General features: G+C 41.5%; 1 protein-coding gene across 4 annotated transcripts; it reads right to left on the bottom strand.

Annotated features, from left to right (window-relative positions):
• Positions 1 to 580: 580 nt before the first annotated feature.
• Positions 581 to 21,813, bottom strand: LOC119737982 (ras-responsive element-binding protein 1-like). Of its 4 annotated transcripts, none has more exons than XM_038212671.1 (3): positions 21,057 to 21,813; positions 7,174 to 8,210; positions 581 to 5,701 (listed from the first exon to the last, which is right to left on the bottom strand). In XM_038212671.1, the coding sequence occupies exons 1-3, from the start codon at positions 21,094 to 21,096 to the stop codon at positions 845 to 847; spliced, it is 5,934 nt and encodes a 1,977-aa protein (XP_038068599.1). In that variant the 5' UTR covers positions 21,097 to 21,813; the 3' UTR covers positions 581 to 844. The 4 variants fall into 4 exon arrangements, with proteins under 4 accessions (XP_038068599.1, XP_038068600.1, XP_038068601.1 ...); XM_038212672.1 differs by lacking the exon at positions 21,057 to 21,813 and adding an exon at positions 20,619 to 21,036; XM_038212673.1 differs by lacking the exon at positions 21,057 to 21,813 and adding an exon at positions 20,091 to 20,303.
• Between the last annotated feature and the right edge of the window lie 3,983 nt (positions 21,814 to 25,796).

Raw genomic sequence — 25,796 nt, 5'->3', positions numbered from 1 at the left:
TGAGACAAACTCAGGCATGGAAGCACAGTTACAGGACTAAAGTATCCTTTAGTAATAGTTTAACTTAATGCTGAGAGCCTACTTGTAAGCAGATTCCCTGGAAAAAAAGTCACATCATAAGGCTTCGATTGGAAGACATACATAGCCAGACAATAGAGATAAACTTTTCACTACAAATGCTACTTTTAGAAATCACTTAAACTTAATCAATTTTGTTAGCATACACAACATACCGGTATATACAGAAAATAGCACCACTTAATCAGTATGCGCAAACAGTATGTGAATCCGCACCCAAAAAAATTCAAAGTTTTGGTCCGTAAAATTTGACCAATTCAAAATACTGGAAGAAATTGTATCATATAAGATTCATAAAAGTAGTTTACTGTTTGATCGGAAATAACTTGGAATATTAAAGATATCCAGCAGCATATGAAACATTCTATATACATAGGATCTCAAAATCATTTGTTGCATAATTTTAATGGAAGAATAAATGTTCAGGTATATGTTGTATTTGAAGAGGGTGTTTTTTTTTTTTTTTTTTTTTTTTATTCTTTCATTGTAAGATGTACCAACAAATAGTCATTGTCAAGACTAAATATTTTATGGATATACATGTATCTAAACAGTGAAGTTTTTAATGATTTGGCAAACATGGAAGATTTCTGTTGGAAGTTTTCTTATCTGAGAAATCACTATGAGCATGTCTGGCCATAATTGTTTTTCACCTTCAATTTTGTCGAATCGTATTGTCTCAAAAGTTTTTTAATTGGCCAGCAAAATAATACTTTTACTTGTCATAAAATAACGTTGCCACTGTTTTTTCCCCACATATTTTGACTTACTCCACACCAAGGAGCTTGGCAGCAGAATCTGCAGAATCCAACATCTCATCGAGGACAGATGAGTCTTGTATCCCAAGTAGATTCTGGATCATGTCTGAGTTGTCGGTTTGTCCCGAGACGAAGACATCTCGTCCCCGGCCACTAGGGCTAATGATGGAGCAGTCCCTGGTCTCTGCAGGATGGTAGAGGTCATCTGAGGGTCCAATGCCTGAATCCCCATCCCACGTTGCCTCAAAGTCCACGCTGCCATTATTGCTCGCCTCTGGGTCCGAGTCCAAGATGGCATCATCAAACTCCATCTCTTCGCCTACTCCACCAAAGTCATCACCATCCAGGTCCCCATTTTCCTCCTCCATTGCATCTGCTTCATCATCGCTTGGATTCTCCTTGGATTCGTCTTCTGCTTCGGCTTGCTTCTCTCCATCAGTTTTGCCTCTGGTGCCTTTGACTCTGGAAGGTGTGACATCTGGATTCGATACGCCATTTGGAATTTTGCTGCTGCCCAACTGTGAGCCATGGTCTGCACCAGACTCCTGGCCGTTCTGTTGTGAAGCAAATTCCTGGTTGCCCATAGCCTTCTGTTGCTTTGTGGCCGGAATGCCAGGAGTCATCTCAGCTCGTTGCTTCTCAATGAGGGCCAGGGTCTCCTCTTTGGACTTGCCGTGAAGTTTCAACATGTGGCGCTGACAGTTGAACTTGGTGGTGAAACTGGCAGAGCACTCGGCACAGCGAAATGGATGCTCTAAGGTGTGGACACGATAGTGGCGCTTGAGTGTGGTGGCACTCTTGAAGCGCTTGCAGCACTGGCTGCAGCAGTGCCGGGCATGTTTACGTTTGGACTTGCTTCTGATTGCAGGCTGTTTGCTTGGCTCGCCCATGACATTCGCCTGATTTGCAGTGATGAGGTCAGTATCGTCAGTCGCTAAGAGATCCCCTGCAGCTTTGTCAGATGCCTGATCCTCAGTGGTGTCACTGCCATTAACCATTGATGGAGGAAGCTTGTGTTTCTTCTTTTTCTTGAAAATAATAGGAAATGGTTTGCCCTTGACAGATACACTATGCTTCTTCTTTGAATGAAACTCGTGAGATTTGTTATTTCCAACCTCAGAGGTTGATGCAGATGAATTTGAATTCTTCTTGACAAGGGCCAGTGGTTTGTCATCCACGGAAGAGTGTCTCCTCTTCAGGAACTGCTTGTGTCTAGAGAGCTTCAGAGTGGTCCCCGTAAAACCCACTTTGCTTTTGAATTCCGAGTTACCAAATGAACGTGACAAGCTGAGCTTGTTTGCTCGCTTGGCGAGTGCATTCCTGATGACAGAAGCTGGTAGCTTCTTCACCTCATTCTTGTAGCATTCTGGGAAGGGTATTCCTACGTGTTTAACCTCGTAGTGCTTCATCAGCTTCAGTTTTGTGGAATAGGCACTGTCTGTGCAGCCCTCCAGGCAAGAGAATGGGTTTTCAGGGACTTTGGATCCAGGATTCACATTGAGACAGTGCCTGCGTACGATGTGGCGTTCGCAGTTGGACTTTGTGGAAAAGCTACTGTTGCATTGAGGGCACTGGAATGGCTTGAGGCCTGTGTGTGTCAGGATGTGACGCCTCAGTGAGCTGATCCATGGAAACTTGCGGTTGCAGTATGGACACATCTCCTTAGTAGGGAGGTTGGATCTGTCTCGCTCTGAGGACCGCTCTTTCGTCTTGTTTAACTCCTGTCCATCGCCTGCCTCGGAAGAGGATGCAAGGGATTCATCAATGACCAAGTCGTACTCCTCGGCTAAGTCCACGTCTTGCATCTGTGCCTGATCCCATTCTGCATTACCAGCTGTATTGGTGGGATTCTCAAGTTCTAGAAACTCTTCCTTGATGGACAGCTCCTCGTCTTTAGCATATTCTTCTTTCTCCATTTCCCCCTCTTGCTTGGCTTGTCCCCCAGTTTGAGGAAAGCATACTTGGAAGTTGTTGCTGCTGGCAGCAAGAATTTTGGAGACACTGGCCAGCTCTCCGCTGGCATCTGAACCAAAGCTACTACCAGGGGATTGGAGGTTAGAAGTTTGTTGTTCCACATCTGGCTTGACGACTGGGTCATTGTCAATATTGTCAAGGGAGATTCGGACTCTCAGGCCCTGGCTGGAACGGGACATCAGCTTAAATTGCATTGGTGTGGCAATCTTGGGGATGAAGGACTGGGCAGGAGACTCACTTTTGGACTCGTCACTGTGGCGGCGCTCAATGTGCTTCTCCAGACTTTCCTTCATTGTGAATGCAGCCTTGCAGTAGTAGCAGCGGTGGGGTCGCTCTGTAGTGTGGGATCTGATATGCTCTTTGAAGATGGAGCCCCGCTTGAAGGACTTGCTGCAGTGAGGACACACCAAGGCATCTAAGGTTTTGCTGTAGAACTTGTGGTAGACTCTCTTGAACCGCAGTCGGCCCAGGCTGCTGTCAACAGGAGGCAAGAAGGAGGAAGAACTCTTGTCTTTGGGTAGACTAAGGTCAATAGGTGCATCCAGGTCGGTCAGGTTAGGCAAGGTGTAGGCACTTAACCAGGACTGGTCACTCAGGTCGCTATCGGATACCATCAAGGGGGATTTCTTGCTGAAATCTATGGGTGATAGTTGTTCTCCGTTGCTGGCAAAGGAATTGGCCATTGTCTGGGTGATGTCCTGAACTTCCATCTGTTTAACCATCATGTAGTTGTCAACGTCATCCTTGGTGATTTCTGGGTGGCATTTTATGATGTGGCGGCTGCAGTTGTTCTTGGAGCTGAAGCCCGTTTGGCACTTGAGGCAAAAGAAGGGCTTGCTAGGGGTCCGCTGGTGGACTTTCAGGTGATTCTGCAGATCACGGAAGAACCTGAATTCCCTGTTGCAGTGTTTGCAGAAGGTGTCCGGCGTGCGGAACCTGCTCGTGGAGGCATCACTGCCTGCACTGCCGGCCGAGTTGTGGATGATGGTCATTTCTATGTCCAGCTTTGATGCTTTGCCGTGTCGCTTCTTAATGTGGCGCTCGCAGTTTGCCTTGGTGGTGAAGGGGAAATCACAAATTTTGCAGGAGTAGGGGCGCTCACCGCTGTGGGTCCTCATATGTCTGACCAAGGTGCTCTTATCAGCACTTGAGTAATCGCACAAGAGGCACTTGAAGGGTGTAAGCCCCATGTGAGTACGTAGATGAATCTTCAAACTGCTGTACTGCAGGAAGCTTTCCTGACAGTACTTACAGACATACTTGCCGACCTTCTTGTTGCCTTTATCGTCTTCAGAATCTTCTTTGGTTTTCTCGGGTTCCATCGGCTCAGACTCTGTTCCGATGTCGGATGCCGTTTCCTCGCTTGTGGTGGCTGCTGACTCCATCTTACACTCGTCTCTTGCCACCTCAGTGGGAAAATGCATCTCTGTGGCAGGGTCGGCTGATCGTGGCTCGTTGTCGGCCTGTCGGATGTGGGCTTTGTACTGACCGGGAAAATGGGAGTGAGCGGGCGGGGGTTTAGAGGCTGTGAAGACACCAGCCTTTGCCTTGGACTTGGATGAAGGCGAGGTAAATGCGGAAGAAAGTGTGGAGGGTTTTACTGGAGATTGCTTAGCACCCTTGCTAAGATGCTTCAGCATCGACAGAGGATTACTTGATGCTGAGGTAGTCAGGGTCAGAATTTTTCCAACATCAGCGAAGTCCCTATCGGCATGGCTCTGATCGTCAGGCACAGAGTGGGATGACAGGGCTTTATTCTGGGATGGCATTTTCGGCTGTCCCAGAGTAAGGTGATGGTTTGGAAGCACCTTGGTATTGGGAGAGGGGTTGGGTTTGAGCAGCAGTGTGGCCATAAACTCCTCCTGGGAGGGAAACGTTTCTCGTAGTTTGTTGTAATAGTGTTTGTTCTCCTTAGTCGGCTCAACATCTTTTGTAAGAAGGTTTTCTTCCTTGCTAGGGCTTGCAGCATTTTCAATGACAGGCTTTGGCTTAGAGGCATTGGCTTTGATGGCATGATTTTTCTCTTTGTGTAGATCGAGAGCACTGGAACAAGGAAATGCCTTACTGCATACCGAGCAGATGAATCTATGCGCGATGCTGTTGCAACGCCGGACGTTGCGCTCGCACCACTCCTGAGCTATGAGGGGAAACTTGTCACAGGAGATGTCAGCCACGTAGCCAAGGTCTTGGAAGCCCAGGGGCACATCAGGAGGAGTGGAAGCCTTGCTGGGGCTGGACTTCTTGTGGGACATCATCACATGCATCCGCAGACCCCGGTGGTTCTTGAAGGTAGCGTCACACTGGTCACACTTGATGACCACGTTGGGGTGGAGCTCCATGTGGGTCTGCAGGCCGTAGTGGCACAAGAAGGTCTTATTACATACTGGGCAGGTCAGCTCCTCCTCCTTGACTCGGACTTTGGTTGGGCTGTCCTTATTGTCTAAGGCCATCCGCTTGGATAGGAAGAAGTCCGACTCAGGCTCCTCAGAGCTGAGGAGACGCTTGGATGGGATGCGTTTCCGGGGCTTGCTGTACATCGTCTCAGTGATATACTCCCCTTCTGTGTTTGTAGCAGTGCCATTAGAGGCACCCTTCTCGTGGGTGCGGACATGGCGGCGCATGTTCCCATTAGTCGTGAAGGACATGGGACAGATGGGGCACCTGTGGGGTCGTTCTCCAGAGTGGATCAGCATGTGGCGATCCAGGGAGCTTGTGGAGCTCAGCTTCTTGCCGCAAAGCTTGCAGGAGTGCATGGTGCCGTCACTGGTGATGGTGTTGTGCTCTCTGAAGTGGACAGTCAGGTGATGCTTGTCTTCAAACCCTTCAGAGCAGACTGGGCAGGTCAGTGATGTGTTGCCTTCCTCCATGGGGCGTCGCCGTTTGAAGACATTCTGCAATCACAAGAAAGTAATACGGTAAGTCAATTAATCAACATTTACTGATTTACATTTCGTTACTTAATTCATATTTATCTTACCCACGGCTGACCCCAGAAAATGATCAAATAGTTTACAGAAGATCAATTTTTGGTCACAGCTGCAGAACTTTAATATATGATATGCTTTGACAAGTACATGTGTGGCACACACGTCCTCAATGATTTGTGCCAAAAGACAGTGGTTTAAAAAAAAAAAAAGTCTTCCAAAAATGAGTAATGTCATGTTTTTAAACTACAGCTGAACACCTACGATAGCAACGCCATAGAAAGTGAACATTTACATCCCCATTTCCAAATGAAACTAAATGTTTCCTTCTTTAACATTTTTTTGTTGAATTTCATTCTTTTGTTTTATTGCAAGGCTGTTTCATATTGTAAATCTTCAGCTGTTGACAACATGTCACTCTATGACCACAGCATTAATTGTTTTTTGTAACAAACTAATACTCACAAAAGTGGGTCTAGAATGTTAGGGAGAAAATGATTCAAGCCTAAGTCGACATGATCATCATTACATGTGAGTGAGAATGCTATTAAGTTTGATATTCAAGAGGAATATTCCTGTTTTTTTATTAAAAGAAGATGCTTTGCTAAATTGATTAGAACTCAGATCATCTTTATACTTTGCATCACTCAGGACTCCTCAACATATTCTGTTCATCCAAGTGCAGTCTTTATTTTATACTTGTACATTGAATTTTCTCGAATGATAGCACCACTTACTGCTGACCGGCTTCGCAATGACTTCACAAATTCATCACGTTTAAACACTACAAATCTAGTATCTTCACAAGCAGTACATATGTTGTCACAATTTCTTTCTTTTTTATGTAAAAACTTCATCTCCGACGTTTCTACCCTGACGATGATGACTACATTTCGCACACACCTGTTAATAACACCTTGCTTTGATCATTCAAGGCCAGAAAAAAACACTATTTTCCTTTCATGAACCACGAAGCACAGGTAATCATTGGTAATGAGACATGAATCAGAGGTGCACATATGCTTGTACATGTCACTCCCAAAGTAATTGCTAATCTACAGCAACACCTTTTTTTTTTTTTTTTTTTTTTACAGATGATGCACCTGAACATGAGCTCCTACCTGTTATACTTTGTGGAAAGAACACTTTTCATGTTGGCATGTTTCCAGAATTCAATTTCCAATTGGCTAAAGTACCATTTTATGCACTTGAGGGCCTGATATTTTTCCAGTTAACAGAATGTACAAAGGGTATCCTTTTATGCACGGGTGCAAAATATTTTCATTTCCATTTGAGCCTGAAAACCTATGAGCTTGCTTACAAAACTGCTGAGTTTTCACCTTTTTTTTAAAGTAACTTGAGTATTGTCAAATGCAAAGTATCCTATGACTCCACAAAGTTAAAGTTAAAGATAAGTGAATGGCTATCAAATACTGCACCTTTGTCCAGGGAGAAGTTTCTGATGTGTCATCTGAGATTGATCCATCTGGCTGTTTGCTGGATCCCTGTGTTGCCTCGCTGCCATCAGCCGTAGACATCACAGTCTCCCCTGCCGAGGCCACGGCCGGGTCTGGGCTCTGCTCCCCAACTGGGCTGTCACTCCGCATGCCTGACTCAGCCCCGACTTCCTCTGATGTGGCACGGGGGCTCGATCCCGTGTCAGCAGTGCTATCACTGCAAAGATGACGGTGGGCCAAGTCTGTACCAGGATGCTGATGATGAGGTGAATCGCTGCTGTTGCTGAAGGCCGAGGCTCGGTCAGTGTCATCCTCCGCCGACGGCTGTGGCTTAGCAGCACAACCTGTCCCCGACGGTTCCGGGCAACTGGAGCTGTCAGTCCCCGTGGCCAGATTCAGGGGCTCAAGGTGTGAGTCAGCGACTGTCGGGGCTCTCTTGGGTAACTGGTGATTGGGAGCGGGGTCATCGTTGGTGCTTTTGGGTGTTGGAGGGTCATCCACCTGCGGTTCAAAGCTCCCATTCATCAATCTCGGACTCGCCTTTCCAACTTCAGTCTCGGTGCCGATTGCATCATCCTCATTAACTCCATCGCCACCAAGACTGTCAGTTGATACCCTCCCTGTACTCCTGGTTCTCTTTGCCACCGCTGCTTTGCCCTTCACAGCGACCTCTGTTGACCTCCGTCGTTCACTTCGCAGCTCAGCGCCAATCATCTTGTTCTCCTCGGCCGCGGCTATCTTCCCCAGCTTGTACCTCTGGGCGGCGTTCTTGCGCTGGGTCCGTCGGAGACCTGACCTCTCACCCTTGACTGGTGACCCGCGCAGCCCAACCCCCTTTGTCTTTGGAGCCTTTTTGTGGGTACTCGTTACGTTCTGGCTGCTACCGCTCGTACTCGACCGTGTCTCTCGGACGCTGACTGTTCTGTCTTTGTGGTCCATCTCTGCTTCCTGGATGTCACCAATTTGCCCATCAGTTGAGGCCTTTGTTTCCTGTTCCCTATCAGCTCCTTCAGTCAAATCTGCACAGACAATGACAAACAATAAAAGCCAAACTTTAACTTATGATTCAATGAAGAAAAAAAAGCTCACAATAGTTCACACTCTACACAGCAATGAATAGTAAAGTGTAAGTATAGATGAATGTGTAAGATTACTTTATTTAACAGAACACAAGTCTTTCTCCAGATGTCATCCCTTTCATGACGTCTTTACTTTTCATACATTTTCTTTGTTTCATGCATCCATAAGATAATGAATCAAAACAAAAAATAAACTTCTTTCTCCTAGAATATTTTTTTAATGACTTTTCTTTTCAAAATGACAGTTTTAACTTTTTCAACAAAAATGAGAAATGTCATTATACTATGACACAAAAAAGTAAGAAATGAAGTGGACTTGCATTTTTAGAGACAATAGTTGTATTATTGGAAGGTATATGGTCCAACGTTAGGAATTCACAAACCATACTTTTCATGTGATTAAAAATGAGGTACTCTGAAATATTTTTCAGTTAACTTGTAAACACATCATCACAGTTCACGCACATCCCTTGCTCCAAAAGGGAGAAAGAACAACCCTTCCTCCCCCCCCCAAAAAAAAAAATTAAAAAGGGGTGTAATGCCAAGTTTTAATGCATCAGTTGCTACTCTGCACCGCACAATGATGTCAATTTTGGATTACATTTTGTAACTCCCACACACTAGATTGTGGCATCTCCAAAACTAAGTGAAGCAGAAAAGTTGTTTTGTGCGGACAGTCTGTTTACATGCAGTACGCATCCAAACGTGCCTGTCTGCATGCCATCAAAATACACAATGGAGCAACATAGGGGAAAAAGTACACAGGAGGAAGGAATCAAATGACAGTGACCAACGAGTAATATGATTCATCTCATAATGAACAGGCGGCTCCAGACATATGTGACATGTTCTGTTAAAACCAGATACCGGTTTGCTTCTAGACAGAGCTTGAACTGAAGATATGTCTAAGAAATGATGTAGGGATGATATTCTTTTCCCTTCAAATTTCATGTTCTAATTGTACATTTTAGATCCTAACAATAAAAAAATAACAGTTTCAGAAAGCAATTTTCCCTTTAAAGCGGATTTTGTTGATGCTTTCTGGAGGTGTCAGTTCAAGAAATGCATAATCCCAACAAGGTTTAAAAGCAGTTTCACAGTTTTCATCTTTGTGACATCACAAACTTGAAATTGGAACAATTTATTTTAAGGAAAATTTATTTTCAAAAATTTAATTGTCATTGTAGAGGAGAGGATCTATAATTAAGCAATTAATGTTTCAAAATCTTTTTCTACAAGCTGCCTAAAAGAGTTTGATTTTTGATGGAACATTACACAAAATCCTTTTACTGCATCCTTATACTAAAAAAAAGTAAAGAAGCCAACACAATGGATAGTTCACTCATAAGTATCATCTATTGATGTGGAATTCACACGGTTCAACTCCCACAGCAAACTTTTTGTAAAGTTCTCCAATCAGAAGCTGTGAAGTATAAACTACAAAAACTACTGTAAAGTATACAGAGTACTGTGAATATTGTTATGATATTATTTTCTCAGAAGAAAAAAAAAACCGAAAAAGTTTTTGAGAAGGGCGTAAAAAACTTGAATCTTTTCTTGATTGGATTTTATTCAATCTCAAAACGAAATATAACGAAAGTTTGGAAAAGCCAATTAATAAGTACACTCAACGCTTTGAAAACAAGTTTTGGCAAATACTATGGCAACATAATACTTGCTGAAAACATAGACTGATTCAGATGACTCTGAGTTTTACATGTAGTACACATGTCCAATACTACACAGAATCTCAAATAATAAAGACTATTAACTTCAACCAGCAATTTCTTTTCATATTTAGTATTCAGATTTAGTGCTAGAAAATCTGGACAGTCTTGACATACTGAAAGACAATTACAACAGTTTAATGGGCAATGGCATATCCCATTAGGTTTTGGGTGAAAAAAATGAAAGAGATTAAAACTACAAAGTCTTGGTTCAAATTTCTTCCGCGGGTCATATCATATGAGAAACTGCTGTTATACCAGACCATCTCCAGCAAATTCTTCAACACAAAAAAAAAGAATCCTTGGTATGAAAAACAAACAATGAAATAGTTTCTCTTTATCATGTGCCAGTCGAAAACTAACAAAATAAATGGTACCTGTGATAATAATTCTTGGACAAGAACAAGGAAGTTGCTCATTATGCGATCTCTGGTTTGGAAACGCCGGGAAGCATCACAAAGCACACACACAGAACTCAACTGGCTCCTCTACATGTACATTGTAAACCAATGGCTACATCCACTATGCGTATGTGAAACAAGTCACAGGAAGTGGCAACTCTAGTCCATCATCCTGTCAGGATCATCCAGTGGACCTTTTGTGCTGTCTGCTGATAAAATATCCTTCCATCAGCATCATTATCATCATCCCTACCACACTGAGATGGACTCTTCCAAGTTCCAACAAGAAAAAAAAAAGAGTCAGTATCATGAAGATGAAAAAAAAAAAAAAATTCCTTAAACAAACACCTGAATTCCCTACACTGTAGATACTGAAACTAAGGCTGGTTACAAAGTCATGAGCTAGCTAGAAGCTGAGCAAGCACGCACGGCATTTGAACGCAACCACTGGAGATGAACTCCGCACAGAAAAATGATATGATTCATCGGGGCCAAACTTTGTTGTTGGAAGATACCACTTGTTGGAGCCGGAGGGGTGTTGGCAACATCCGGGAGAGCTCTAAGGGGAGACATATGGGTTCGTGTATAGTCTGTGTGTGTGGACTGTGGGTGTACTACTGAGATGCACTGTCAATGTGCATACATGTACACTGAGTTGTGTAGAAATGACCTCATCTGCGCAGTGTAGTCTAGCGCTTGATCCTACAGTTTTGGAGGATGACCCTGAGGTTCTTTGTTGGCTTTTTGCTTGCGTCACCTGTCTGATGGGGCTCACACACAGGTATAAAAAAATATCCACTGCAGGAGAGTATAGTTGGAGGTCCTTCGGTGTATAGCTGACATTGGAGCCCAACGGAGATTGTGGTTGGGCAATGCAGTGCGGCGCGACCTTTTACTGGAAAAACTCTTGTGCATCCAGTGAAGGGAAGTTACACACAAAAAAAAGATTTAAAGAGAAGGGCATTTATTCACAAGGGCTTAGGGCCAAGGTTGTGAAAACTGGGCATCAGTGAATGAGGCAGAACAACAACAAAGAACTGAGAGGAAACATACAAAAAAACTTGGGGAGGGAACAACATGGATGACAAAGAATGAAACACCATGAACTCATGAGGAGGAAATGTAATCCACAGTCAATGATTCTTTGAAAGGGGAAAGGTCAAAGTATTTGGACAGTCTGGAAATCACAAGTGATAAAAGTCAGTGGGGATTTACATGAGGATAAAAAAAAAGAATCTCGACACTTTGAATCCTGATGGGTGAACCGATTTTAGTCATGATCAAGAAAAGTGAAGGGTTACTCAACATAAAGTTTACAAATACAACCGATTGCTGTAAAAACTTCTGTTCATTGTAGATTTAAAGAGCATCTTCAGTACTCCATTTCTGTTCTTGTTAACTGATCACCTAGCAGCCCAAACTGGACGTGTGCCAAGTACCTGTTGCCCCATTCGCACCACACTGTGAAGTCATTAAAAGTGAAATAACACTGGTCATAAACATGACCCTGCCTGCCCAAATACGAGCAATTAGCAGTCAATTAATAAGAAGGGCTCCACAACACACTTGTAAACACAACACAATTGGTGAACAGTGAATGCCAGTTCAGGTGGTTTTATCCTTTTATATTCTTGGCACACAAAGTTAATATGCAAGATTGAGATGACCACCACATGTGCACATAAAAAAAGTGGCAAAGCGGGGAACCAGCCAAACACCACCGGTATCCTGCCTGACCCGACCTTGACTTCTTCACACTGTGAGGAGGAATATAATTATTATTTACCAAGAGAGGAAGAAGAAATTCACAGATGGAGAAAGGAGGTTTTGGGTGTTTTGCCATACATAGCTGTGCAAAACTGATGTTAAATTTGTTCCATGAATCATGACTGCCGACAGTACCAAAAAGTAGTATTTTTTGTGCGTGATACTACAGTGAAACAAGAAAATCGTTAACTTCAGAAACGAGGTTAACAAATTATTCCCACAAAAGGCACAATAATCAATGCTCATTACTTTTTTTTGCAATTCCTTTTAAATTAGTCATTTCACTTCAAAAAAATCTAACTTCTTAACAATAGATCAATTTCTTTTACGACTAGAAAATTCCAAAAAATATTTCATTTTCCCCAAGATATTTATACCATCAAATGAAAAGAGCAATCCAAAAGTTCTCTTTTTAAACATTGCAAGCCCTTTGCCTTTTTCCTATTATAAAAAAAATGCTGCTATTCTGTGAGCCTGTATAATGACCCTATGAACTTAAACACCTATCCTTTACGAGCATGTTTCTATTGATAAACAATGCATGCTCAGCATACCAACATAACAGACATCCCAATATCTTTGGAGTAACAATGCATTCATTCGATTTTCAAACAGCTTGTTCCAGAATACAATATGTCTTGTTGAAAATTTGTAGCCAGAAACCTCTTCCATACTTTTCAGATATTGAGTTGATCTGCTTGCACTTCCATGCATTGCCTACGGGCGAAAATTCATTTTTGTTTTTAAGACAGAGAAGATTGGAATGGAGCTATTCATATTTTTTCAAAGACGAACAGGGTTGTCGAAAGGTAAAGGCTCTCTAGTCTGAGGATGTTACAAAAAGATGAGAGTTGCATAGGCTGTTCTTGTTTTCTTGTTATTTATGAAAGTGGAATTTGGAATAGACTTCCCGGTTGAAACCCTCTTCTTTAGGAATATTAGACTCAACAACCTTAAACATATTGAACCTTGATGCCCAAATCCTTTCCATTATTTTCATTCTTGTCTTGCATCGTATGGATTTATTAAAATCCAACCATTACCATGGAAAGCGATATTCATAATGAAGGGGGGCGGTCTTGTTATGCTACGTGTACACCCCTACCAGTATCTATCTGGAAATGCATTTTGATGAGGTTGGTGGTCGGTATATTGTCTTCGCAGCATCCAACCTATGTTGATATTAGCGGTCCGTATCCGAGAACGTTTATTCATCGGAAGACTGCATCCATTTCTTCAGGTTTAATGTTCAATATGGACCACAGACTGCGCTAGCAAATTGAAGGAAATATGATACATGAAAGGGATGAACTTGCTGGGAATGGACTTAGTGAATTTATCTTAGAATAATTTTGGTCGAGTCAAATTCTTTTATTATAAAAACAAATCATTTGCTGATATTTTTCTATCATCACTTTCTCCTCCTCGAGTCAAGTTCATACTTCACAGTAAAAAATATTAAGATGGTTTAATAGGGAAAAGGCATAGGTCTTTCAAAGAGAATTTCAGCATCATCCCCTTGATTTTTAAAGACGTTCCGTCCATTCTATTTTTGATTTTCAACCCCAAATATTTTGTTCTTCTTTCTAACACAGCTAGTTTGTTTTGAAGTAATACAAAAAGTATTCCCTCTTTAATAAATTGGAAACATTTTGGAAAAATTAAAAAAATTGGGCCATGTTCAGTTGAGGAATAAGCTTGACAAGTGTTGAATTATTTGTATCTCAATTATTCAGTTCAAGCAGGGTGGGCTGGTTTCACGAAATCAGAATTGATTATGTAGGGACCAAGGACCTGTCTGTTTGCCAGGCGAATCTGTGTGCAAAAGCAAGTACATGATGCACTTCGTTTTACCATTTCAGCAAATCGTCTATACTCATGAAGAGACAGACACTTTCTGTTTGTACCCCTTTCCTGTAATTTGGTACGTTTCCGTGTAATTTGTCAACTATGAAAAAGATGTACAATTCATGAAACTAAACTGGTAGTGAAAGTGACATTTTTTGACTGAGATGTTGTACAATCAGGTTTCAAAGAAACTATTAAAATAACCGACACATTAGCCCATGCTCTTAAAAAAAACCAATTCTTTTTCTCCTTATGAATATTCAATTTGTATATTTTAATTGTTTTAACAAAGGAAAAAAACACTACTTTATTCTAATCTGTAACCCTCTGCAAAAATGCTTTCATTTTCCTCACGAATAAACCTGCCCTGCGAGAGCAAAATTATTGTCTGGCAGCTAATAATTCAAATATTGTGAAGAAATAATAACTACATGTTGAGTGGATTTGTTTCATTTGATGTCTTATTCAAAAGTGAATAACTCTTCTATTGGTAGGAAAATAGCAATTAAAAGAAAATCTATTTTTCAAGGGGAAACTCAAAAATAGCATGGGAACGCATCTTTTAAAGGGAATGTACATCATTGGCTTTTGCTGTAATTTTCAGAAATGAACTACTTGAGGGGTTAGTATAATAGATCAAATATTGTTACACTGACATGTTTGAAGTTTTGTGCTCGAAAATGCTGGAAAAACCAAGAAAAACAAAAATGTTCAAGTAGTCTGGTTCCTTGACTCCACTAAACATGAAATGAATCAATTTATAGATGCCGGAAAATTGTAAGGTAAGGAAACCAGTCTAGCTGGCCTGCACCCATTCATGAACATATAACCAATAGCAAACAAAATTTGGACTGAAAAAAGTGTAAAGTTGGAGCAGTAGTTGAAAAATTATAAAAGGGGGGGGGGGGTTTAAACACACTAAAACCTGCATGCTCCATGGATCTACCACTAAACATGTACATTACTGCATTACCCATCGTTTCAAGAACTCTATCCCCCAACTCCCTAATAGATGTGTCCTGCATCTGTTTAAGAGGATGGCAGGGATGTGCTCATTTGGTGTTATGGGGGAAGGCAGGGGGGCATGGAGGGTGTAAGGCCACCATCAAAGGAAGTGGCCTGCTCCCGAGAACCCGGTGGGAAACCCCGGCATCCTGCCCTAATGGCAGTATATCAGAGAGATAAAAAACTTGTCTCTACTAGGGATACATAATGTTAAGCTGGCAGCTTCTCCTAGACATAATATAACTCCTAGCATGGTTTGCATGGTGTTAAGATGCATAAATTGAATGTGTCTGGGTTTTAAAAACTGTTGCCATGGTCCGAATTTATCTGACAATTTCAAGTTTTCCAAGAACTCCTTCAATGATATGTAGGGCCTACACTATGTTCAAATACTTAAGAAAAGTTGTTTCTTTTTTCACATACACATAATTTATGCTCAACGGAAAATGAACAAAATGTTACATGATTAGTGCATGAACTTTAATACAAAATGTACACATCAATTTTTGGGGGTCATCACTACAGGAATTTAAGTAATGTTTTTGCCATAATAGCAGAGATGTAAACATTCAATAATATGTTTTCCCATTGATTTATTAAACTTTGTTTTAAGTTCAATTTAAGTAGGCTAGTTCACGAATAAACTTGTCGAATTGCAAACTTGTTTTTCTGTTTAATTTAAAGGCAAATTCATGACGTCATTTGCGACAAATTGATACAATTCAGTATCATGGCTAGTTTAGTTTCATTTAAAAATGAAAGCCGTTTACCATCATCTTTTAAATTCAGGGAAAAAATTTCACAGGGTACCCAACAAAAATGTTTTCAAACTAGAATCAGAGAATACACAAGCCGAGCTGTATGCCACCAAATTTTTTTTTAGAGACTTTGCAATGAATGAGGAGTGGGGGAGGGCATGCCATTATAAAGCTATTAGAACCCATCAACCATAAAACAAATGGCATATTTTATTGATGTTCACAAACAGCCTCTGAACCTTTAAGCTCACATCATGAGCATGGAGGGCAATTTTAGCAAGAGCATATGATAAAAAACTATAACTTACAAAAGCGTCTTTTTTTTAGGGTGGGAGGGTTGTAAATTAATTCCTTCTGAAAACTGCTCCTCCTTCCCAGTTCAAGTACTTCTCTTTCAAGCCCACTTAAAACTCATTAAGGTTAAAGTCAATGTAAAAAAAAAAACCTCTTCATTGTGTTCACTAACACTTCACTAAAGATAATTTCACACCTGGAATGTTAATCACATGTAATAAATAATTGACAGAGTCATCAACTGAAGTGGTTAATCTTAGAATATTAGCTCTTATGCACACAGGATGCGGGAGATTGTCTACCATGTTTTCCTGTATGCTAGTAACGTGTATTTCTCTTGTGAGTGATAATTTAGGGTTGTCTTTGCTAGCATGAGGGAAAGGGGCTAGGTGGGGCAGATGATATGTGATGAGGACTGACAAAGTGCAGAAACATTAGCCCTTGATGGGCTGGTTTCTGGGAAAAAAATGTTGCAACCTGACGCCACTTCCGTGATTGTGTACAAAGTCTATGGAGAGTCAAGAAAATTTTCCAAGTATTTCTTAACAAGATTTGAAATATTTCTCAGTCCCAGATTCATGTCTTATCATCATTTCTGCAATGAATGACCTTCATTGAGATGATATATGAAGAAAAAAGTGGCGTCAGGTTGCAACATTTTTCCCGGTTTCTGTTTTAAGCTGGACATAAAAACTAAGAACGTTGGTTTTTTTTTGGGGGGGGGGGGGGCAAAACAGGCTTGCTATGCATTTAAAAAGATAGGCAAGTATTTTTAGAAACAAAAACACTTTTTAGTAATTACATATTTATAAAGTGTTATGACAGTTGGAAATTTGCAGAGATGTTCACAAATTCTTGGACGTCCCCTAAATATCTTACAGAACCACACCCAAAATAAATCAAACCAACTCGCATTCCAGGGCATTATCCAAGGTTACCGAGAACCCACTCAATATTTCTTACTAGAAACTTTAACAACCAACTCCATAGTTTCCTGATATCCATCCAATCATACATGAAGACCATTTCCTTGTCTCCATGCTCCACAGCCCCATGACACCACACAATTGCTACTTTACTTCCATGTTTCCAAACACACAGCCCAATTTTGTTTTTTTCCCTTAGTACAGACCCACACCGGTGGATCAGGACCAAATCAAGCGTACTGTACCGGCCTCACAACAAAGATAACTTGTTTGCACAATGCACCTGGTAATGGCCACAACAAGATACTCTAGACACTGAACTTTGGAAGTGTTTGTATTTTTTTTCCCCCTTTCTTTGTGGCCTCTCCACACGGCAACTCCTCTTTCGAGGTCTCCACACTGCATGGGTACACAGAGACTGTGGCGGTGTTTGTATCGCTGCGTCTGTGCCAGTAGGCTTGGAAACAGCTAGGTTAGAGGGCAGACAATCAACATCTCGGGATGAATCATAATTGAATCACGGAGGCCATGGTAATCTAGCTGGGAGGATTTACAAGGCAGTGTACAGTGCATCCTAGTTTTTTCGGGGGGGGGGGGGGACTCACGGGCTTTAACTCCACTTGAATCATAAGAATCTGACTCAACAAAGTTAACAGCGCAACCGAGTGAGAATCATTCTCTAGAAACTTCCTTGACATCTCGACAAGAGTTTTCAGAACTTACTTGCTCTCCAGAGCAATCACTCCCGAACAAATCAGCGGCAGTATCCTCAAAAATTTACTTGCTGCCATGGCAACACCACAGGACCCTTATTTCCTGTCCATTATTACTCATCGTAAGAAGAAAAAAAATCAAAGTTGATTGAAGATACGTGGTAGACTAAAGACAGACTTACGCTGCTAACTGGAAGATGACAAGGAAAGTCTTATCCACACACACACACACAAAGAAAAATTTAGATCACTGCCACAAACAACACAAACAAACACAAAAATTTTGACAAAAACAAACAAAAGAAAATGTTCTGACTTTAAAAAAAAAGGGATGGTTTTCCTCTTTATGGTTTTCTTAATGATAAGCCAATAGAAAAGAAAACAAACAGAAAAAGATAAATTAAAGTTACATATCTTGTAAATCCTTCTGGATGGCAGGTAGTCAAATGAAAGTCACAAAGTGAGTTCATCCAATAAATAATCCTTAAGGTTTCAAACCAAATTTGAAAAAAAAAATGTTAGGTACATGTAACTGAATTCACAAAACTCTTCAGATAAATAAAGAGCAAACATTTACATGTAGTTCTATTCTCTTGTCAACATGTGTAAAGTTTTTTTCTGTTTAAACAGTCACGTATACATGTATTCCCCCAAAGGACTTAAATTATGGTTCATTCAGCCATCCATATAAAAAAAACACATTAACATTCAACATCAACCTCTCCATCTGTACCGCACATACAATAAAAACACTTCCTCCTCATAACGGAGGAGAATGTACGCTAGTGCCGCAGCGCACAACTACCAGCAACTAGGATGCTCGGTCAGCCATTGAAAATCTCCTCACTACATTTTCTCTTTCTCTGCCCGAGTCCCTGTATGCCGGAGCCATTGATGCACAGAGACGGCGAGCAAGAGAGGCAAACACGATGAAAAGAGCCCTCCCGATCTAAATCAATAACAACAATCCCAAAGGTTGCTCTACCAGGCACACGGGAGCAAAGTGTGTATAAAAAAAAAAAAAACCAGCCTGGCTTGTGTATGCTGATCTATCTGAATATGCATCAGTGGATAGTACGACGGTATTTGCACGCTCCGATGCCAAGATAACAATGGCAACAGGTCAAGGTGTAGAACTTGCTCATGTCCCTGAATTCTTTTCTCTCTTCGTCTCTGGGTATTTTTTTTCTCGGTTGGCTTAAATTTGGCTCAGCTTTACTCATTCTCCATCACCCTTTTTTTTTTTTTTTTAGAATCACCTCTCTGTGTGTTGTGTACACGCACGCACAGATGTTTTTGATGCTGAGCAACATGCCCCAGTGAATTACAATTACAAACTGTTTACCAGTTGCTGCTGGATTGCCAGATATAATGGCCGGTGGTAAGTGAGAGGCTCTACGGATGTACACAGATGTTTGAGGCAGTTAGCACTTGCACCATGGAAACAACAATTGATGCATCATTATTCATAAAATATGAAATGGAATTTAACATTAAAAGCATCCTCATCAAACCTTGCTCATATATTTTTTAAGGATATTGCATCTTTTTTTACCATTCCTTGATCATCTTCTCATACCATTCCATTTGTAAAAATTAGCAATCTGAAGATTAATTTTAAAGCTAACAAAGCATTAAATTACCCCCCCAAAAAAACACTTAAATCTCTTATCTCCATATAAAGGGGTAAATATCCCCTTTTTGATATTTGTGTGTTGTCTTCAACTTCCTCCAAGTTTTCATGATTTCATTTTTAAACAATCAATGTTTTACAACTTTTTATCTTGAAACTCAATTGCTTATAAGATATTACAAATATAACACAACTGAACATCAAACTTAATAAACAACTAAACAGTTCTCTCCAACTAAATGATAAATCTGCATGATATTCCTCAGCGTATCGTAAAGAGGAATATCTCTCCAAGTTTTAAGACCTGTGTGTCATCATGATCATTTACTGCCAAGAGCTTTTCACATCAGCCAAAGTAATTTAAATCTTCAATCTTTAATCCCCAAGTCCTAGGCCCCAAAGTCCCCTTTGCTCCACAACTGGCTCATAACTGATGACAAAGCATAAAGTACCCCGAGGAAAAAAAATAGGCTAACTCCAAAAACAGATCCTCCACATGGAAACACTGAGGTTGTCATCATGCATGACAATCACATGCAAAGAAGTATGTCTTAAGGTGTTTTAACTTTTATTCTACCTCCATGTTTATACAAAGGTCCTCATGAAAATTTATGGAAAAAAAATACCGCTGGATTCAGTGTTTATAAAGATCGCCCTTCCCAGCGTGTTAACTAATTTTTTTAATGCCCCACCCATTTCTATTAAATGCCTTTCTTCCAGACAGCATGCCCCCAATTTCCAAACTCACCAAAAACTTCAGGAATCCCATCACTTTATAAGCGCAGATAAAACCCTTTTTAGCCCTGGGTCATGACTGCGCAGCGCTGGTCCCGCCAGGTAAAAACATTCTCGCAGCCGGCCGACAACTTGTTGCGCGAGCCATTTGCAAAGAGCAATTTTCTACGGAGCGCTGAAGTTTAAGAGGTCAGACCGATGCACACACGACGGATGCCGTGCAAAGCTCCAGCATGCACACAGCCAGCATACAGCAATTCCATTCATTCCATCACTGCACCATCACTATGCCGCACCACATCACGGGCAGGAAGTTGCAAAAAGACAAAATGACTGCCGCGTGGCAACGGCCGTTCACTGAATAAAAAAACTTACACACGAGTTGGCCACACATACTGCCCGTCTCAACTTTGATAACTTCACACCGCGAAACTGGTGAGATACCCCGTCAATAAAGTTTTCATTTCCCCCCAACACACAAACTTCATTACAATACAAGACAAACTCTCACAAACTCTCGCACTCATCACCGTAAGCTTACCAAAATGATTCGGCTCACGGGCTCAGACTCAGACCAAGATGGGATTTAAGGTGAAAAAGAAGTTGGAGTTTACTCCCGGTTGGTAATTACGACCACAGCTTATCAACATTTTAATAGCTGCATCCTCTCCATACCAACAAAGACCCACACACACACCGCGCAATGTACTGAATCCATCGCACTGTGGTTGTTGCATGCCGACGTCATCACCGCACACTCCCTCCGTGGCCCCGCGGAGCAACTCTTAGTGGCTTGCTGCTGCGCTAACTCAACACAGTCCAAACTTTGAACAGGATGTCGGCCATTTAAACTCTATCACTATCAGCTACAGGGCACTGGATTCCATCCCGGTTTTCATATCACACACGAATACTACGTGTGCATCACCGGTCAGTGAGATGCACCGTTTTGGGAAAATTTTGAGGGGAAAATTCTTACCTGTTATCCGGGCTGGCAAGGCCTGTTTGCGGCGAGACATGACGATGATGCAGCTGGGGTCTAGTAAGATGAGATGCGGCCCCGGCCCACCGTCTGGCTTAGTGTGTGCGTGGTGGCCGCTCAGTCACGCTCTACTGTGCAACCTCATGAATAATGTATGCACCGCAGAGGATACGCCGGTGGAGTCTCAGCCTATTGAACTCCCCGGGACGAGTTTTGCAGACAGGATCTTGTGTTGGCCTCAGTATTTCTCCCGGTCCCTTGCTGCCTAGCAATGCCTCGTGTAGTACCAATAGCTGATTATCATTGCATTCAACACGCAATCATTTGCCCTGGATGGACCTGCCAACGCATCAAGGCGGAAACGAGTAGAGCGGCACGCATGCGCGATTGATGGGTGTCCTCCCCTTAACCACACTGCAACATCACATGACGACAACTTGCACAGTGCACTCCAGATTACCACTGCGGAGCTATAACTCGCTGTTGGAGGAGTATTTTCAGCCAGCCAGCAAGGTCAGCCAAGCCAGCCTTGCACACAAACTCCTAAGCTATATATCGCGGCATGTGTGGGGAAAAGAATGGATGAATATATACATCATGCATCATCATAATTCAATACACAGACTGTAGTCGGTCGGGTGCACAGGAAGTATCAATGGATACCTCAGGAAACCTGTCGTTTGCTGGTTTACTGGGATGATGATGATTTGTCTGAAGCAGGATACAAAATACCATCACACTCTGTATGGGCCGGGTCGGGCCTTATCATTAAAAGAGCAAAAAAAAAATGTATGGACAACGACCGCACGATATGACAAGACCTTTGAATATGTTCCTATGGATGAAGTGGTTGGGTCTTTATTTGTTTATCTGGGTGATAAACCTTCACGCGTGTTGAGATGTGTATGATTGTTTCCATTATTCAAAGTGGTTTTTGGACTTGGGTCTGATATAAATCTGCCTCCGCCTCCTCATCTGTTGTGGTCATGCGTGTAGATTGGGATTACGGGGAGGCATTGGTGGTATTTGGTATTGTTTTTCATGGTGGGGATCTAGTTGGTTGAAGATGTACCCAGTGGAGTGTCCGGGGGGGGGGGGGAACTTGCACCCCTGGTGGTGTTTTGGTGTATGTTTTCAGGCGGTTAAGTTAAGACGGTTTAGACGTCGCCTTGCAGTAAAATCTTAATTATAGGCATTTTGAACATTGTGGCACAATAATTGTTATTCTGATCAAAAACTTACATGCCAACCTGTTGAATCGTAGGCCTACACACGATCAAGTACCACAAATTACACTCAACCAAAAAAGTAAGTCCCCCCTTCCAATACTTTTTTGCTGAACTCCAAAACTATACTGAGCACCTTTCGCTCAAATAACGACTAATCAGTACAGAAATTCCATAGCAATCCAGTCATACTCTTTATTTGGCCCAAAACAGCGATAATGTGTACGAATGTATGCCATTTATGACAAATGATACCGAAAACAGTTGCACTTTTGTATACGTGCAAATTGTGGTTCACGCTCACCTCGCACGTATACAAAAGTGCAACTTTTTTCGGTACCATTTGTCATAAATTGCATAATTGTGTACGCATTATAACTGTTTTGGGCCAAACAAAGAGTGTGGCTGGATTGCTAAGTAATTTCTGTGCTGATCACTCGTAACAAGATGTGCCCACTATAGTTTATGAGTTAAACAAAAAAGTATGAAGGGGGGACTTTCTTTTTTGGTTGAGTGTATAAAACAACACGACAAACTATTATCTCATTTTGGTGTGGGGTACTCTGCTGACAGATATAAATCCAAATCACTGTTGCAAATCAGTACAGGGCACTTTCTTCCCTTACCCTTTAACTATTGTCCTAGGTTCGATTCCCGCAAGTGGCTCTCCCAGGCCAGGCCAGTTTGGTCTGGCAATCAAACGAGGATTTGAAAAACCCTTAAAGCCTTCCTTTATGTTTCAATTTATTGACAGTTTACTTTTGTCGGTTGTTTTCTCTCTGTCTAAAACCGTGCCCAAATGTGGAATCCTTTATCTTTTTATGATATAAAATTGACATGTAGTACATTTTTCATTTTCAGAAAGCTGAATTATCTCAAAATTTATGCGTGGCATCGACATGCTTTTGCTTTGCACTCACGCATGCATCCTCTTTGGCGAGGTTCAGATTTGTTTATCAGTGGGAGCCACCATGATCAGTTCGGGGGCATCTATAGGGAATGTCAACGTACTTCGTTTGGCTTATTGGTTTATAATATTTTTTTATGAGTTAAGATTATTGTGGACTCAATTTTTGCGGCCCAAAGGGGTGAATGTAGCACCCCCCCCCCCCCTTCCCCGCGTAGATTCGCCACTGGCGTCGGTCACATTGTCGAAATACTAGGGTCGGGAAAAAGGATTTCATACCAGTTTGATAACAAAAAAATATGTACAGAAATTTGGAGGTTGGCATACATTGGTCGAGTAAAATGACACTTCGTGGCTTTCCTTCAATTTGATCTCTGGGTATGAGCGTGTTGCACAGAAATGTTACCCATGTACTCCAAGATTGAATGCAACAATACATAGGATCTGCGTATAGGAAATACTTCATTGAAAGAAACTGAAATCATGATGTGCATTGTAAAGCACAACAATAATTTTAGTCTAAACATGCCGGTCTAAAGTCGAGCATACAATCTGGGTTTAAAGGGAAAATATGCTATGATGTAAAACATTGTGGCAGTCGTCAAATTATGACACTACTGGTACAATATTTTTTCATTGCTGACTCATTGATCATAAATGGGGGGAGAGGGCATTGTATCGGCACCCCATCATCAGTGACTCAGTAAATCTATAGGCCGAGACAGACTGGGGCTCATCGATGTCTGCTCTGTGAGATTTTGGCTGCAGGTCCCCCTAATGTCGTGTACTTTGTGCCCTTTGAGATGAAATACAGTTGCCTGGCCCGAAATGATCCAGAACGCTGTGTGCCCGATAAAGCGGGTAATATACCATGCCCATTACTCAGCAAAGCGGAGAACCAATCAGAAGAAATGAAAATCCCAGAACATTTTGACTGGTAATCTGCTTTTGCTAGCTCAACACATGATTGTGACAGGAAAATACCTTTTCATTCACTTAAAGCTTGCAGGGGTAGGCTTTTAATTTTGTTCGTTGTCTTTTTTTTTCTTCGGAAAGTTCATAAATTTGTTTTGAGGAAATGTCGTCCAATTTGTGTTTTACCTCTTTCGCTGACAAAACCAAAACCAAAACATGAAGGCAACAGCAGATACAAAAGAGTAAACAGGGAAGGATATGGCTTGAAGTTGGGGGCAGGGACGGCGGAACCGGGGGGGGGGGGCAGGGGGCACTTTACCCAAGTGCCCCTTTTGCGGACATTAATGTGCCCCCTCGAGCATAAATGCACCCCCTCGAGATGAAAACAAAACTTGTTTTCAGTAACCATTTCCCAAAATGCCTTTTACTGAGCAAGTGCCCCTTTTTGGTGATGCCCCCAGTTTCAAAACCGTTCCGCCGCCGCTGATTGGGGGTGCTTACCCGTCCTGACGGTCTTCATCACTAAACACGAATCCTTATTTTGAAGACTCCAGTGCATGGGATAGGAGGAGGGGGAGTCCAAAATTTGTTATCTCTGATTGAAATATAATGTGATGGCGTTGCGAGTGACACGACCACTTCTCCAATGTACAGGGTGAGTCAAAAAGAAAGTGACCGAATTAGAGAAAATATTTAAAATATGTCACTCGCTTCATTTCATAGAAAAATACATAATCATAAAGTACATGTTATTATAGTAACTGTATAAATTCTATTATTAAGTTACGTCTATTTTAATATGAAGATCATAAAATTCAGCTGTCCACCACTGATCATTTACCGTTCTACGAATTGATAAATACCCATTAAATGCAATGAAACATGAACGTTTTCCCACCTCGATGAATGGAGGAGAACTTGCAAAGGAAAACATACCAAAATCGCCATTTATATTTCAGACAAAAAAAGATGACTTGTTCCTCGTATTCCAAACACAAAATTTGACAGCAAAAATATCTTGATTGATTAAAATCTCATTTGAGTAATTTGTACTTGAATGCTTGCGTGTGATGTGTAATTATTCTCACTCAGCTCAACAGCTTCTCATGACATTCCATGGACATCTATAAAAATTGGTTCAACTTCAGATAGCATGGATCAATTTCAATAATAATTTTTTTGTTGAGATGATGCATAAGATGCTCTTTTAAGATACACTTCATTTGGTGAGATTTGAAGGTTTGCATGGTGGAAAAGATACTAAGACAAGATAAGTTTGCGGTAGCCCCATGTGAATAAATCTCTTTTGTGAGTATGTGTGGTTCTGAAAAGAACCGGAGGGACTCAACGTTTCGAAGGTCGACCCTTGCACCCTTGGATACGAAGATCACCACCACCCGTGACCAGCTTAGTTCTAGTGTTTCCCACGCCGACTTTGAAAAGATTCAGCGACTTACCCTGTCTTCTAGTAAATTAGGGAGCCCAACATTGCCAAATCAACCCTTTCTCGGTAAAATAAGTATTGTGTTTTCATATCGGAAAAACATTGCGTATTGGTGGGGGTTGAGTATACGGTGCGCTTTCACCGTTCAAAATCTGAAAAAAATAATATCAACGGGGAGATACCTCAGTTAAATATCGCTTAATTCTATAAATGCCATTCCTATTTAAAAAGAAAATAATTCTTAT

This window comes from Patiria miniata, unplaced genomic scaffold (assembly GCF_015706575.1).
Source record: "Patiria miniata isolate m_02_andy unplaced genomic scaffold, ASM1570657v1 HiC_scaffold_3, whole genome shotgun sequence".
Lineage (NCBI taxonomy): Eukaryota > Metazoa > Echinodermata > Asteroidea > Valvatida > Asterinidae > Patiria > Patiria miniata.
Note: the sequence above shows the minus strand (reverse complement) of the source record. Positions and strands in the feature narration are given on the sequence as shown.

Excerpts from the sequence above, each read along its gene's own strand:
- LOC119737982 (XM_038212671.1), bottom strand. The coding sequence starts at position 21,096 with ATGTCTCGCCGCAAACAGGCCTTGCCAGCCCGGATAACAG. Across the intron at positions 8,211-21,056 it reads CTTGCCAGCCCGGATAACAG|ATTTGACTGAAGGAGCTGAT; the intron begins GTAAGAATTTTC and ends TTGTCTGTGCAG. Across the intron at positions 5,702-7,173 it reads AAACTTCTCCCTGGACAAAG|AATGTCTTCAAACGGCGACG; the intron begins GTGCAGTATTTG and ends TTGTGATTGCAG.